Source organism: Solanum tuberosum, unplaced genomic scaffold (genome assembly GCF_000226075.1).
Source record: "Solanum tuberosum cultivar DM 1-3 516 R44 unplaced genomic scaffold, SolTub_3.0 scf00058, whole genome shotgun sequence".
Lineage (NCBI taxonomy): Eukaryota > Viridiplantae > Streptophyta > Magnoliopsida > Solanales > Solanaceae > Solanum > Solanum tuberosum.
Window position 1 is genome coordinate 1,098,052 of NW_006238982.1, and position 13,032 is coordinate 1,111,083.

General features: G+C 37.0%; 1 protein-coding gene across 16 annotated transcripts in view; it reads right to left on the reverse strand.

Moving 5' to 3' along the window:
• Positions 1 to 13,032, reverse strand: part of LOC102585027 (nuclear pore complex protein NUP88-like) — a 60,163-nt gene that overhangs the window by 10,881 nt on the left and 36,250 nt on the right. For all 16 annotated transcript variants that reach the window (XM_015307432.1, XM_006344486.2, XM_006344484.2 and 13 more), the window contains 3 exons: positions 12,536 to 12,597; positions 11,874 to 12,090; positions 4,786 to 5,694 (listed from right to left, as the gene is read on the reverse strand). In XM_015307432.1, coding sequence (XP_015162918.1) covers positions 4,786 to 5,694; positions 11,874 to 12,090; positions 12,536 to 12,597 — 1,188 coding nt within the window. The remainder of the gene's footprint in view (positions 1 to 4,785; positions 5,695 to 11,873; positions 12,091 to 12,535; positions 12,598 to 13,032) is intronic.

Consider the following 13,032-nt stretch of genomic DNA (forward strand, 5'->3'; position numbering starts at 1 on the left):
TAATGGGTAAACAGGAGATTTCCGCTTCTTTTCCTTCTTCAAATCCTTCTTCTCTTGGCTGGGTCCCCTCGAGATTCTGTAGATTTGGTGTTTTCCTTACAGATACATCGCGACTGGAGTAATTTTCCAGAGATTCATCAATCACCACCTCTTGAAGGTCAGAATTGGGCTGTGGGCTGAGGTTATTAAAAATAATTGTCGCCTGATCCGGCCCAGTTGACCTACTGTCCACGTGCTACTTTAGGTTTTTTAAAAATTTGGACAGCTGCCTCCACGTGATTTCCTTCTGTTACATCAACATCAACATCAACAACCTGTACTTCTGCTTTCTCGGATATAGATGGTTGGGGATCTATTATCCGCTGTATCTTCAGTTGATCTTCTCCGGTGGTTGTTCTATTGCTTTCCGGCGGGAATTCAAATAGGGTTTTCCTCTCTGCCCAGATCGGAATTATGAATTTAGTTCCATCTCTAGAAATAGAGACTTCACTTGGAATGCTCCGACCATCACCTCGTATTTCGATCCTTGCCCACTTGAGATGGTTTCTCAGTTCTGTCTCCTCCTCCGTCATCAACCATCCACCACAGAGCTCGCCGATCTCCTTGAAGGTCTCGTCCGTCCATAAATGCATAAACATTTGTTTCACCCCAATTGTTGCCTGAGATTCTTTTTGTTCTGCAATTACGGTTGGAATTCCTATCCAGTGATTTTCATTAATCAATTTATTTTTAATTATTTTGCATGCATCCCGAATCATATCAACTGATCTCAAAGGATAAATCAAGAAGTAAAGAAAAATTGAATAGAGTTTGGTGTCTATTGACATAAAGCTAAATCCTCATATGGAAAGTATCTATTCCCCATTAGAAAGACATGACGAGTAAAGTACTCCCTCTTCCCCAGAAAAGAGCCTTTTGATCCTTTTCTACCGTCCCAAAATTGGGTCTAATTCCAATAAGATGTTTGACACATCTATAATACAAAAAAGATCTACCAATTTTACTCTACTCCTTAAAAGATCTACCAATTTTCCTTTCTTCACATAAATAGTCATGCCAAGCCTGGGAGCTTTTTTTGGAGAGTGTCTTTTGTTTGTCCTAGCTATTATCATCACCCCATTATGCCTTTGTATCGTCTGTCCTTTATTTCTATTCCTAAGACTACAGGTGAAACACTTTCTCATTCTGGATGGAGGCAAGCTATGGTTGATGAGATGTCTGCTTTGCATAAGAGTGGTACTTGGGAGCTGCTCTCTTTTCCTGTAGGTAAATCTACTATTGGTTGCCATTAGGTTTATGCAGTCGAAATTGGTCCAGATGGTCAAGTTGATAGACTTAAAGCTCATCTTGTTGCTAAAGGGTACTTAGATATTTGGGCTAGATTACAATTACACTTTTGCTCGTGTGGCTAAAATAACATGTCTGTCTTTTTCTATCTATGGTTGTCTTCGGCATTGGCCTCTTTAGCAGTTGGACATTAAGAATCTTTTTCTGCATTGTGATCTTGAGGAAGAAGTCTATATAGAGCAACCACCTAGTTTTGTATGTCGATTGCGTAGGTCCCTCTATGGTCTAAAATAGTCTCCTCGGGCCTGGTTTGGAAAGTTCAGCACAGTAATTGAGCAGTTTGGCATGACTCGAAGTGGAGCTGATCACTTTGTGTTCTATTGGCATTTTGCACCAAATCTGTGTATCTATTTGGTTGTTTACGTTAATGATATTGTTATCACTGTAATGATCAAGACGGTATCACCAATTTGAAGCAACATCTCTTTAAGCATTTCCAGACTAAAGACCTTGGCAGATTGAAGTATTTTCTAGATATTGAGGTTGCTCAGTCTAGATTAGGTATTGTTATTTCTCAACGCAAGTATGCCCTAAACATTTTTGAGGAGACAGGAATGATGGGATGTAGACCTATTGACACTCCTATGGATCCGAATGTTAAACTCCTTCCCGGACGGGGGAGCCACTTAGTAATCCTAAAAGGTATAGACGACTAGTTGGAAAGTTGAATTATCTCACAGTGACTAGACCTAGACCTGACATCTCTTTTCCTGTGAGTGTTGTAGGTCAGTTTATGACTTTCCCTTATGATAGTCATTGGGATGCAGTTGTTCGTATTCTGCGATATATAAAGTCAGCTCATGGTAAAGGACTACTCTTCGAGGATCAAGGCCATGAGCATATCACTGGATATAAAAACGCTGATTGGGCAGGATCACCCTAATATAGACGTTCGACATTCAGATATTGTGTTTTAGTAGGAGGTAATTTGGTGTCGTGGAAGAGTAAGAAACAGAGTGTGGTTGCTCGATCTAGGGCAGAATCAGAATATCCAGCAATGGCTGCTGCAACTTGTGAGCTAGTTTGGATCAAACAGTTGTTGAGAGACCTAAAATTTGGCAAAATCGATCAGATGGAACTTGTGTGTGATAATCAAGCAGCCCTTCATATCGCATCAAATCATGTGTTTCATGAAAGGACTAAGCATATTGAGATTGACTGTCACTTTGTCAGAGAAAAGATACTCAGCAATGGCTGCTGCAACTTGTGAGCTAGTTTGGATCAAACAGTTGTTGAGAGACCTAAAATTTGGCAAAATCGATCAGATGGAACTTGTGTGTGATAATCAAGCAGCCCTTCATATCGCATCAAATCATGTGTTTCATGAAAGGACTAAGCATATTGAGATTGACTGTCACTTTGTCAGAGAAAAGATACTCCCAGGAGATATTGTTACAAAATTTGTGAAGTCAAATGATCAACTTGTAGATATCTTCACCAAGTCTTTCACCGGTCCTCGTATTAGTAACATTTGTAACAAGCTAGGTACATATGATTTGTATGCACCAGCTTGAGGGGGAGTGTTAGAATAGAAATAAGTATTTCCTACTTAGAATAGGAATATGAATAGGAATACACTTTGTCAGAGAAAAGATACTCCCAGGAGATATTGTTACAAAATTTGTGAAGTCAAATGATCAACTTGTAGATATCTTCACCAAGTCTTTCACCGGTCCTCGTATTAGTAACATTTGTAACAAGCTAGGTACATATGATTTGTATGCACCAGCTTGATGGGGAGTGTTAGAATAGGAATAGGAATCGGAATCTTAGTTGGAAAAGGATTCTAATGTAGTGTCTATAAATAGGGTCTTTATGTAACAATTTAGATACACAATTCAATAATATTCTAGTCTATATTTCTCACAGGAACAAAAAGGGGTTGGTCCATCCCTGCTTCCATTGGTATGAAATTTAAGAGTTAGCAAGCATACCTTAGGTCAGCATTTTCTTAGTTCCGACAACTATATTTATTTGGGAATTCCAACTTCTACAAAGCTGGCCATAGGACGACATCCAGAGAACAGAGTTGGGCCATTGTCTATTTCAGACAATGCTTTTTCTTGCTCTCTCTTTTTTGGTACAAGGACTTTTTCTCGCTCCTATTGTGAGTCCATCCCAAATTTAAATATCGAAGCTCTAATTTCCTACCTCTATGTTAATGGTCAGCGGGATCCCTTTCTCGATTTTCTTTCTCTATTTCTTGCCTATCTGAAAGGGCAGTTCTGCAATATCCAAACTCAGAAATCCCTTTTTTTCAAAAGGTGTGGAAAGCATTTTTATCCTTCAGTGATGCGGAAAAGGCCACCAATCTGATAGACATGTTTTGGTGCAGCTCTGTTCCAACTGTATGTGATAGTCGGATACTACTGCTTGAGAGAAAGCCTCTTCCTGTCTATGAATCACTCTCCCATCATAATCCTCTCAACCAACACCTTCAGAAGCTAGTTTTAAGACATTGCGGATCCACTCTAGATTTTGTCTATCAATCATCATCCTACTCATAAATTATCTTTGCCACTCCAAGTGAGTTTGAACCATGACAGCTTTCCCGTGGTCTATTGTTTGGGAAGTCTTCAATCCAGCAACAAAGGAGGTTTTCCTTTGCTTTATTACCTTTAGAGTAGTATTCCAGTCTCATCTTCGCATACCAAGTTTATGTTACTACGATCGAATTGAGTTGACAAAAGTTGCTAAAAAGGATGTGAAAAGGTGTGGATTGACGTGAGGTGGTGGATTTAAAGATGTTTTTTGGGACTAAAGTTGGTTGGAAACGGTGTACTGCCAGAAATCTAGAGAGGAATTTCTTTCTCTACTCTTCCCGTAACTGTAAAAAATATAGCATGATGAACATTCTAGAACTACGAAATACATGGTAGATATGGCAGTTCAACTACAAAAAGCCACTCCAATGCATGAAAAGAAATGGATAATTTTAGAGAAATTTTGGACCAGACATGTTACAGGAGGTACATGGTTAAGCAATTTTAAAAATGACAGAAAGCATACTCCCTCTGTCAATTTATGTGACTTAATTTCCTTTTTAGTCGATCCCAAAAAGAATGACACATTTCTATATTAAGTTATAATTTAACTTTAAAATGTCTATTTTACCCTTAATGAAATGATTTATAGCCACATAAATTTCTATCATTCATTTTAGACCACAAGTTTTAAAAGTCTTTGTTTCTTTCTTAAACTCCGTGCCAAGTCAAACTACCTCATATAAAATGGGACAGAGGGAGTATGTCATAAAAGATTATTGCCACCAAAACTTTCACTAGCAGATAAAATAAGGCACACCCCTTGTCCCCTCCGAGGGGGATTTATGAAGACCTATAGATTATAAGACAATATCTAACAAAAAAAAGAGAGAGCCCAACAGGAAAAAGTCACATCTCAAATCAGAATTATAGCGTACGAACAGCAGAATGTTACCTTGTGGGCATATTCCACATAGTTTTCATGAAAAAGCTTGAAATATTGATGAAGGGTTGATCGGCCTTCAATTGAATCCGCAGCAACTGAGCGCAAATGAGGTGATGAAGGGGGGAAAAGAACTACCCTGGGTCCAGTAAGGAGCTCTTTGCTTATGATAGTAGAATCTGTATCTTTTGGCACTTCTGCACCTATGAGTTTGTCAACCTTATCAATAATTGGGGGAAGAAGTGTATTCCAAGTCTCCATCTCAACCACTATACACTCATTAGAAGGGGTAAGACCCACAATCCATGAATCTCCAAAAGAATCTGATAGAGCCAAGAAACCAGAAAGTGGGATGGCTGAGGATGCTTCTCCTTGGAAAGTGCTAAGAACAGGATGCACAGAGGGACTTCTCATCATGTCTTCTTTGCCACGAGTCTGATTAGTGAAAGGCAAAAAGTGCAACACTACTGAATCAACTCCTCCTTCATGAAGGCAATATATTCTTTCTGAAATAATGGGATCAACAAACATTGATAAAACAGAACTGCTTCTTCTGGGCAGAGCTAAATCCACAATAGCCAACCTCAAAAGAGGAGGTGGATGCCCCAACCATAAAGTATGATCTGGTGGCAGATCAAGCTTCAAAATGGAGGTGTCACTCGACAATGACTCGCAAATCATTGCAAGGCCAACTATACTATCAGTTGAATCCAGACATACCCGAGGTGGACTACCAACCTTCCAGACAGGCTGTACTTCATCAGCTAAAGCATCTATCTGCAACTGCCCCCTACTCCAAGCAGTTACTAGGATAGAATCTTTGCTAACTAAATCATAAAGAAAACTGACAGCACGCCCTTCACAAACTGGAGGATGAACTGAGTCATCTTCAACACCATGACTTACTTTACGTAAAGGTCCCTGCAAGTGAAGCCAGTGTTACAAAACATAAGGTGTTACATAGTTGGAAAGAGAATCAAGCAAGCTATCTCTTCTGGAAAACAGCTCCATAATATAACCAAAACATAAACCAGCACACAAAAGTGTTTTGTAATGACTGAAAATAACCTCGTTTCCTTCATAAAGAGAAACAAGAATAGCAGTGCAGTGTAAAATTGCAATTTCACGTACACTTTCTCCCTTCAAGAAAAGGAGAATGCAGTGCTCATCTAATCAAGCTTATAGGGGTATTTGTTACAGCATAAAAAGGATAAGAAAGAGAACTGGAATGAGGCCCCTCTGCACAAAGAAATGGAAGTTCAGCGGATTTCTTTCTGAGGAGATGCATGGAAGAGAAAATAGAGTTATTTCTGTTGAAATAAGTCTCAATTGGTTTCACCATGTTTTCCACCACAACTTGTAGTCTAAAGTTTCTAAAACTTGTCCAAGTCTGGACTCCTTCGCCAATACACTAGTAACTAAGACAGAATAAGAGTATCTCATCCAACAAGACAAGGTGTTAGTCAAAAAATTCAATGCACTAGGTAATAAGGACAGATGGGAAAGACTTTCTACTGTATCTAGCTTCTTTCTAGCGCGATCCAGTCGGAAACCAATGCCAATATATTTTTCTCCCGTGTATGTTCAACTGAAGGGTAGACAACTATTTTGTCCTCTTCTCCTACATGCATCAATATCAATAAATCTTCTGTTTTTTAACAATATTACAACTTGCAACATTTAATACTGCCATGTTACTATCATCGTTTATCCCAATTTTAAAAAGGGGGCAGGCAGATAGAAGCCTTCTTCCTTCATATTCTGAAACTCAAATTAATGTTGGTTTGTGAAGAAGTTCAAGGTAAATGGTGCCCGATGAAGTCCATCTAGTGACTGCTATATCTAACATGCATGGTAAACACAACAATAATATTGAAAAAAATAGTTTTGATTGTGTTAATTAATTAGCACAACTTTAGGGAACTTTATTTTTCCTTTTCCTAGCGTAATTACAGGAATATAATATTTTCTTTTATTGAATTTGACTTCTTTCCTTAATTAGTTAGGATTCATTTACATAAATACCCTTCTCATACAATGATATGATGGACTGAAATACAAAGAAGCCTTTTCTTCTTACTCAAATTCAACATGGTATCAGAGTCCTTGCTGCCTTTTGAGGTGAGTTTTTCTCCCTCCCAGCAAAAAACAAAAACAAAAACAAAAAAAAGGGAGGGGGGGTCACCAATGGCTACTCCCGAATGTTTTAGAGATTATCTTACTTCTTGTTAATTTCAAGCTTACCCACCAAGTTTCAGATTTTTCTGATAACCAGAGTTAGGGTCCCATCAAAGCAGAGCTGGTTTTCTGACGAGACTGATCTATATAACGATTTTCTTTGGTTTTTCTTCTTCTGTGGGGGACACAAGGCAATAGATAATAATTCTCTTACAAAAACCAATGTTATATTAAATTTAGAAAATTGCTTTGGTTATATTAATGGAGAGCAGAACCAACCAACTGCATTTGATAATGGTCTATGGGATTCCGATAATTCACTTGTTAGGACATAACTTTCGAATGCTATGCACCCACAAATCTCTAAGCAATATTCATTGGGATAGGGAGTAATAGATTTTTAGGAAATTACGGTATATGAAGAATGATTGGTAATATCAGCCTATCAGGTGTACAGACAACCGAATCTGTTCCAAAGGCAGTGGTTAGAGAGCCATTGGCTATTCCGACATAAATCCCTTTGGGACTAGAAGAGTAGTTTTGTAAGCCTTTAGAAGAGCCTGTCATGTGTCAATACGCACCAAACTCAACGATTAAAGAATTGAGGTGAGCAGTACAGGCAACTAGTTACATATATTAGATGTGGCAAACTTTCGAATACTATGCATCCCTAAATCTCTAAGCAATTTATGCAGCACACTTTTGATACTTGCTTTCAGTCATTTCATAAGATGATTTGTAGTTAATTTGAGGCTAAGATAAAAATCTTGCAAACTGACAATGGCATAGAATACATGGCAAATTGGTGCTTATTTAGAGTTTAATGGGATAATCCATCAAACTTTGTCCCTACGCTAGTGCACAAAATATGACTGAGGAAAATTAGGCATGTGTTAGAAGTGACAAGATCTCTTATGTTTACCATGACTCTACCAAAAAACCTACTAGGGGATGTCCTTCAAGTTGTTGCCTATCTTATCAACAGAATGCAACTTAATACCCTTAGGGGTCGTTCGGTAGGGAGTATTAGGAGTAAATAGTCTATGTATTATGTATGGTATTATTTAGTACTATGTTTGGTAGGAATTTTGGGCCTATGTATAACTAATCCATGCACCCTACATGGTATTATAGGATGTATTACTAATACCTTCCATTTGGTGGTATTAGTTATACATAGGATTTAATACCAAAGTATCCCTCAAATCATTTTGTTATTTTCTTGATTTTATATTTTATATTTGTACTACTAAATTTATTTAAATAAATTATCTTGCAAATTTCATTATTTAGAGAGAGTTGTTTGTTGCTAAATAAATCCAATATGAATCAATATAATATTTGAATTATGAGTTGTTTAACATTTACTAAAAAAAAAAAAGGAAAATATATCACCACATGACGTTTGTGATCGTAATTGAATGTACTCTTTATATATATATATTTTCTAATTATTTGTATTTTGAACAATTTATAAAATTGCATACATATTAAAAACTACAACTTGCAATTTTTTATGTGTAAAATGTAGATGGTTCAATTTCACTATTGTTTACCGTCTTTTTTAAGCCTGCTCGGGTTCTCAAAGTTAATTGGAGGAAGAGAAGCATATTCCCAGTCAAGAAGGGTGCAGCAGATTGAAGTTCTTGCAAATATTTTGAAGTGCAAAGTAGAAGATTTGCCAACAATCTATTCAGGCATGCCCTGGGGATCCAAACACAAAGAAATAAAAATCTGGGATGGCATAATTGAGAAGTCTGAGAAAAAACAGGCCATATGGAAATGGAAATCTCAATTTCTCTCTCTAAGAGGAAGAGTCATTCTGATTAACTCAGTACTAGATTCTATGCCAACTTATGTGATGTCTTTGTTCTCTATAGCTGGAAAGGTGGTCAAAGTACTGGATGCCTTGAGAAGGGGTTTAACTTGGTAAAATGGATTGTAGTTCAACAAAGCAGAAAAATGGAGGCTTGGGAGTGAGACTCTTAAAACTGCAGAACAAGAGTCTGCTATCAAGATAGGTCTAGAGGTATGATCAGGAAGACCAGGCTCTATGGAAGGAGGTAATTCACCACAAGTATGGGCAAGAAGGTCACTAGTGCACTAATGAAGGGAGTGATACATATGGAGATCAGGTGTGGAGGATCATCAGAAGTTATTGGATGGACCTCAAGAACAACACAAAGCTTGCAGTGGGCAGGTGGGACAAGATCAAGTTTTGGATAGATGATTGGTGTGGACAAGAGATCTTAAAGAACCTATTCTTTAGACTCCTCTCAATCTGTTCCAATCCTGACAAGAGAATAGAGGAGACGGTCTCCACAGGGATGGAATCTTGTCTTTAGAAGACTGCTAAATGATTGGGAAATTGCTGAGGTGGTGGAAAATTGTTGAAACAGAATGGTGGATTACCTGATACTAATCTGGAACCAGACAGATTGGTATGGGGACACCACAAGGATGGGGAGTTCACTGTAAACAGATAATATATCTGAGGAGTATTAGGAAGTGCATGTAGAACTACAGGCCCATGGAAAGAAATCTGGAAGAGTGGCTCCAACCAAAGTGAAAAAGCTTCACTTGGCTGGTAGCCAGAAGAGCCTGTCTGACTCATGAGGCACTGTAGAGGAGGGGTACCAACACAGCCTCTGGGTGTTTTCTGTGCAAAGAGGCTCTGGAGACCAACAAGCACCTGTTTCTCCACTGCATTGTAGACAAGGTGTTCTCTGTGCATAGAGGATCTGGAGACCAACAAGCACCTGTTTCTCCACTGCAAGATAACAGCACAGGTCTGGGCTTTATTTACCAGCATAGCCAGTGTAAACTGGACTACTGAATTATGCCCAAACACTCGGGAGATTAATTAAGCTGTTGGATTAGAAAGGAGGTAGCAAGAGTCAGAAGAGGTGGGGGAGAACAGTTTCAGCATGCATCTGGTGGAATATCTGGAAAGAAAGAAATCAAATATTTTTGAGAAAATAGAGAAATCCCTCCCTTGCCTATTATCGGATTCTCAACTACACACTTATACTTTGCGGGGGGTCCTATTACCCCCCTGGATTTTTTAAAAACTAAATATATACAACCCTAAAACTAGACAACCACATTCTCAACATGTAGTGATGCACACTTGCTGCCAGTTGTCAATTTTTATTATTTATATTTCTTTTTCTCTCTTTATCCCCTTTTTGATTAATTACAAAAAAATCTTTATTCTTTTAATCGTTCTTCTTCTTTTCCCTTTTGTTTTTCATTCCCTTCTTCCAAAGCAGTCACCCACGAAAAAAAATCGAAGCTATTTTTATTATCATTTTTTCATCACCTTATAGCATCCTTCAGGCACCTTGACGAGCTTGATTACTCATCTCTTTTGAATTTTTTTATTATGTTATTTATTTGTCTCCATGACACCAAATTTGTAATATTTTATTACGGGTTGTTGATGGTTAAATTCTTGGGTCTTAACCAAACAACAATAGAGATTGAAGATAAGATCTGATAATTGATGTATGCTACTGACCCAAAATCGATGAGAAGGTAGATTAATGGTGTTGATATTTTGAACTAATTTGAGATTAATAAAAATGAATAAAGATGGATGATGACCCAGATCATATACCCAAAACTCATGTTTAGTTTACTGTATGAAATCCATGATCGAAAAAAATTATTTTACAGTCATAATTGTTTTAATTGAATGGATTTCTCCGTTAATCAAAAAAAAAAAATCCAGTAATAGAATGAATTTTTATGATGGAAGGTGTTTAATAAATCTATTCTTTTTTTTTTTGTTTTGAGTCCAATCTTTCTTCTTCTGTTTTTTTTATTTTGGTCTTCACTCTGTGAAGCAAATTGTAAAGAAAATATTAGATGGATAAAAAAAGATGTGGTTAGTGTAGTGATGGTGGTTCAAGGTGGAGGAAATGGTGGTGGGGTGAATGTCGAGTAACGAGAAAGAGAGGGGAAAAAAAGAAAAAGAAACAAAAAACTTAAAGAGAAAGTAAAAAAAAAAATTAACAAAAAGTCAAATTAAAATGTTATTAAAATATTTTTTGTCAATTCTTTTGACTTCCACATGCCTCCAAGAGAGTGAGGACACTCTCTGTGCCATGTCAGCATCTAAGGGTGTAATTATTCCGTTTTAAAATAGTCTAAGGGGGTAATAGGACTCCCGTAAAGCATAAGTGTGTAGCTGGAAATTCAATAACAGGTTGAGGGGGCATTTGACTATTTTCTCAAGGGAAAGAATGTACTATACAAAAGATTAAGTGGAAAGCAATCACTTCTTTATTGGTGTAAAGAATAGGAGATCCAGCTACTGAATTTTATAGGATCTTTGTAAGTATTTATGTCTTTTCTTTTCTCTTGTAACAACTTTTTGGAGGTGGCCAGCATAGCCCTTAATGCTGAGGAATATTAAAGTTACCAGTTCCCAAAAAAGGACTTTTAATACTTAAGTTTCCAAGTTCGAACGTGCGACATCTTTGCTCCATCTTAGGAGATGTTGATTGTGTTAATTAATTAGCATGATTTTAGGAGACTTTATTTTCCTTTTCCCGGTGAAAATTTTAAAGAACAATTTTTTCTTTTGTTGTAATTGATTGTCTTTTCTTAATTAAGTCAGGATTCGCTTGTATAAATACCCCTTCTCATGGAACATAAAAATATATTGAAAGACATAAAAGTCTTCTCTTCTTTCTCAAATTCTACAAATAGAATTCATTCCGTGAACATAAAGTTAAAATCAAATAGTTTGTTTCCCCTGTAAGAAAGGACAGTGTGCTGCACAGTATTTCAATTTTCAACAATCTGACAGTTCACATTCATGAATATTCACATGTGACATCGTCTAACAAGAGAAAGAAGAAAAGAATTAATGAAAACAAAATCAAGAAAATAAGCACCATAAGTTAAAAGTGTACCTGTAATGAGATTGAAGCATCAAATAAAGCATAAGGTTGAGCTCTAAGAACAGCAGCATTTTCTGCATGAACTTCTTTCCGAGTTAGTTCAGGAAATGTTGCTCCCAACCAAGAGATTGCCAAATTTGAGTTTTTCACAGCTTTTGAATTTGCTGATTTCAGACCAAACATGTGAGCATCACTATATAACTCCAGTACAGATTCCCATTTGTACACACTGTTCCAATAGAAAGCAGCTACTTTGGTGAGATTAAGTGAAGTATTACGCCCTGCCACTTGCACGGGCCAAAAATAGCAACATAGGGCATAAGGAGAAACATATGCAAATTAGAAGTCTTGAGGAGAATATGAAAATGAGACACATGGGAGGAGGAATAATTGCTCTTAGGGAAAGGTAATAGTCTATGAGATCTCTTATATAGACACACACGAGTATCAAAAAATTAGGAAATTAAACTATAAGTTGATCAAGTTTACAAGTGAGCCAAAATAAGAAAATGCCAGAAGCATTATGGAAAAAGATAATCTTTTTGTCAGCTAATAGAAGTAAAGACCTTAAAAAAATTCATATCACTTCACAACCATCATATTTAAATTTCTGTTCATAAGCATCTCCTAACAAAACCTCACGATTAGCAGCATTATGATCTCTGGCAAATTACCTTCCAAATGGAACAACAGGACATAGGATGTAAACTGAGCCATCACTAAACAAGACGAAAACCTGCATAAAATAATATAATTACTCAACTTTCACATACAAAGCTAATGATGGTAAAATCACTTGATCATAACCACCACTGCCAGGAGATGGATTTTAGAAAATAGACATTAAATCTGCTTACTCTATATAGTGATACACTAGTTCCATATATTGTTATCACCAAACATATCAATGCAGCTACGATTCATAAACTATTACCATGCCATTTCTTTTAATTTTTATCATCCAACATATTCACATAGTGTAAAGATCATGATTCACTGATGAAGTCTATTTTTTAAGTCCCCAAAGTTTGTCAACAGGGCATCACCACAGTATACCTGAGCTTATAAGCACTATGTCTATGATATAAACGGAAAGGTGGTAAAATATTACTCCCTCCGTCCCATTTTATGTGACACTTTTCGGATTTCGAGATTCAAACAAGTCTAACTT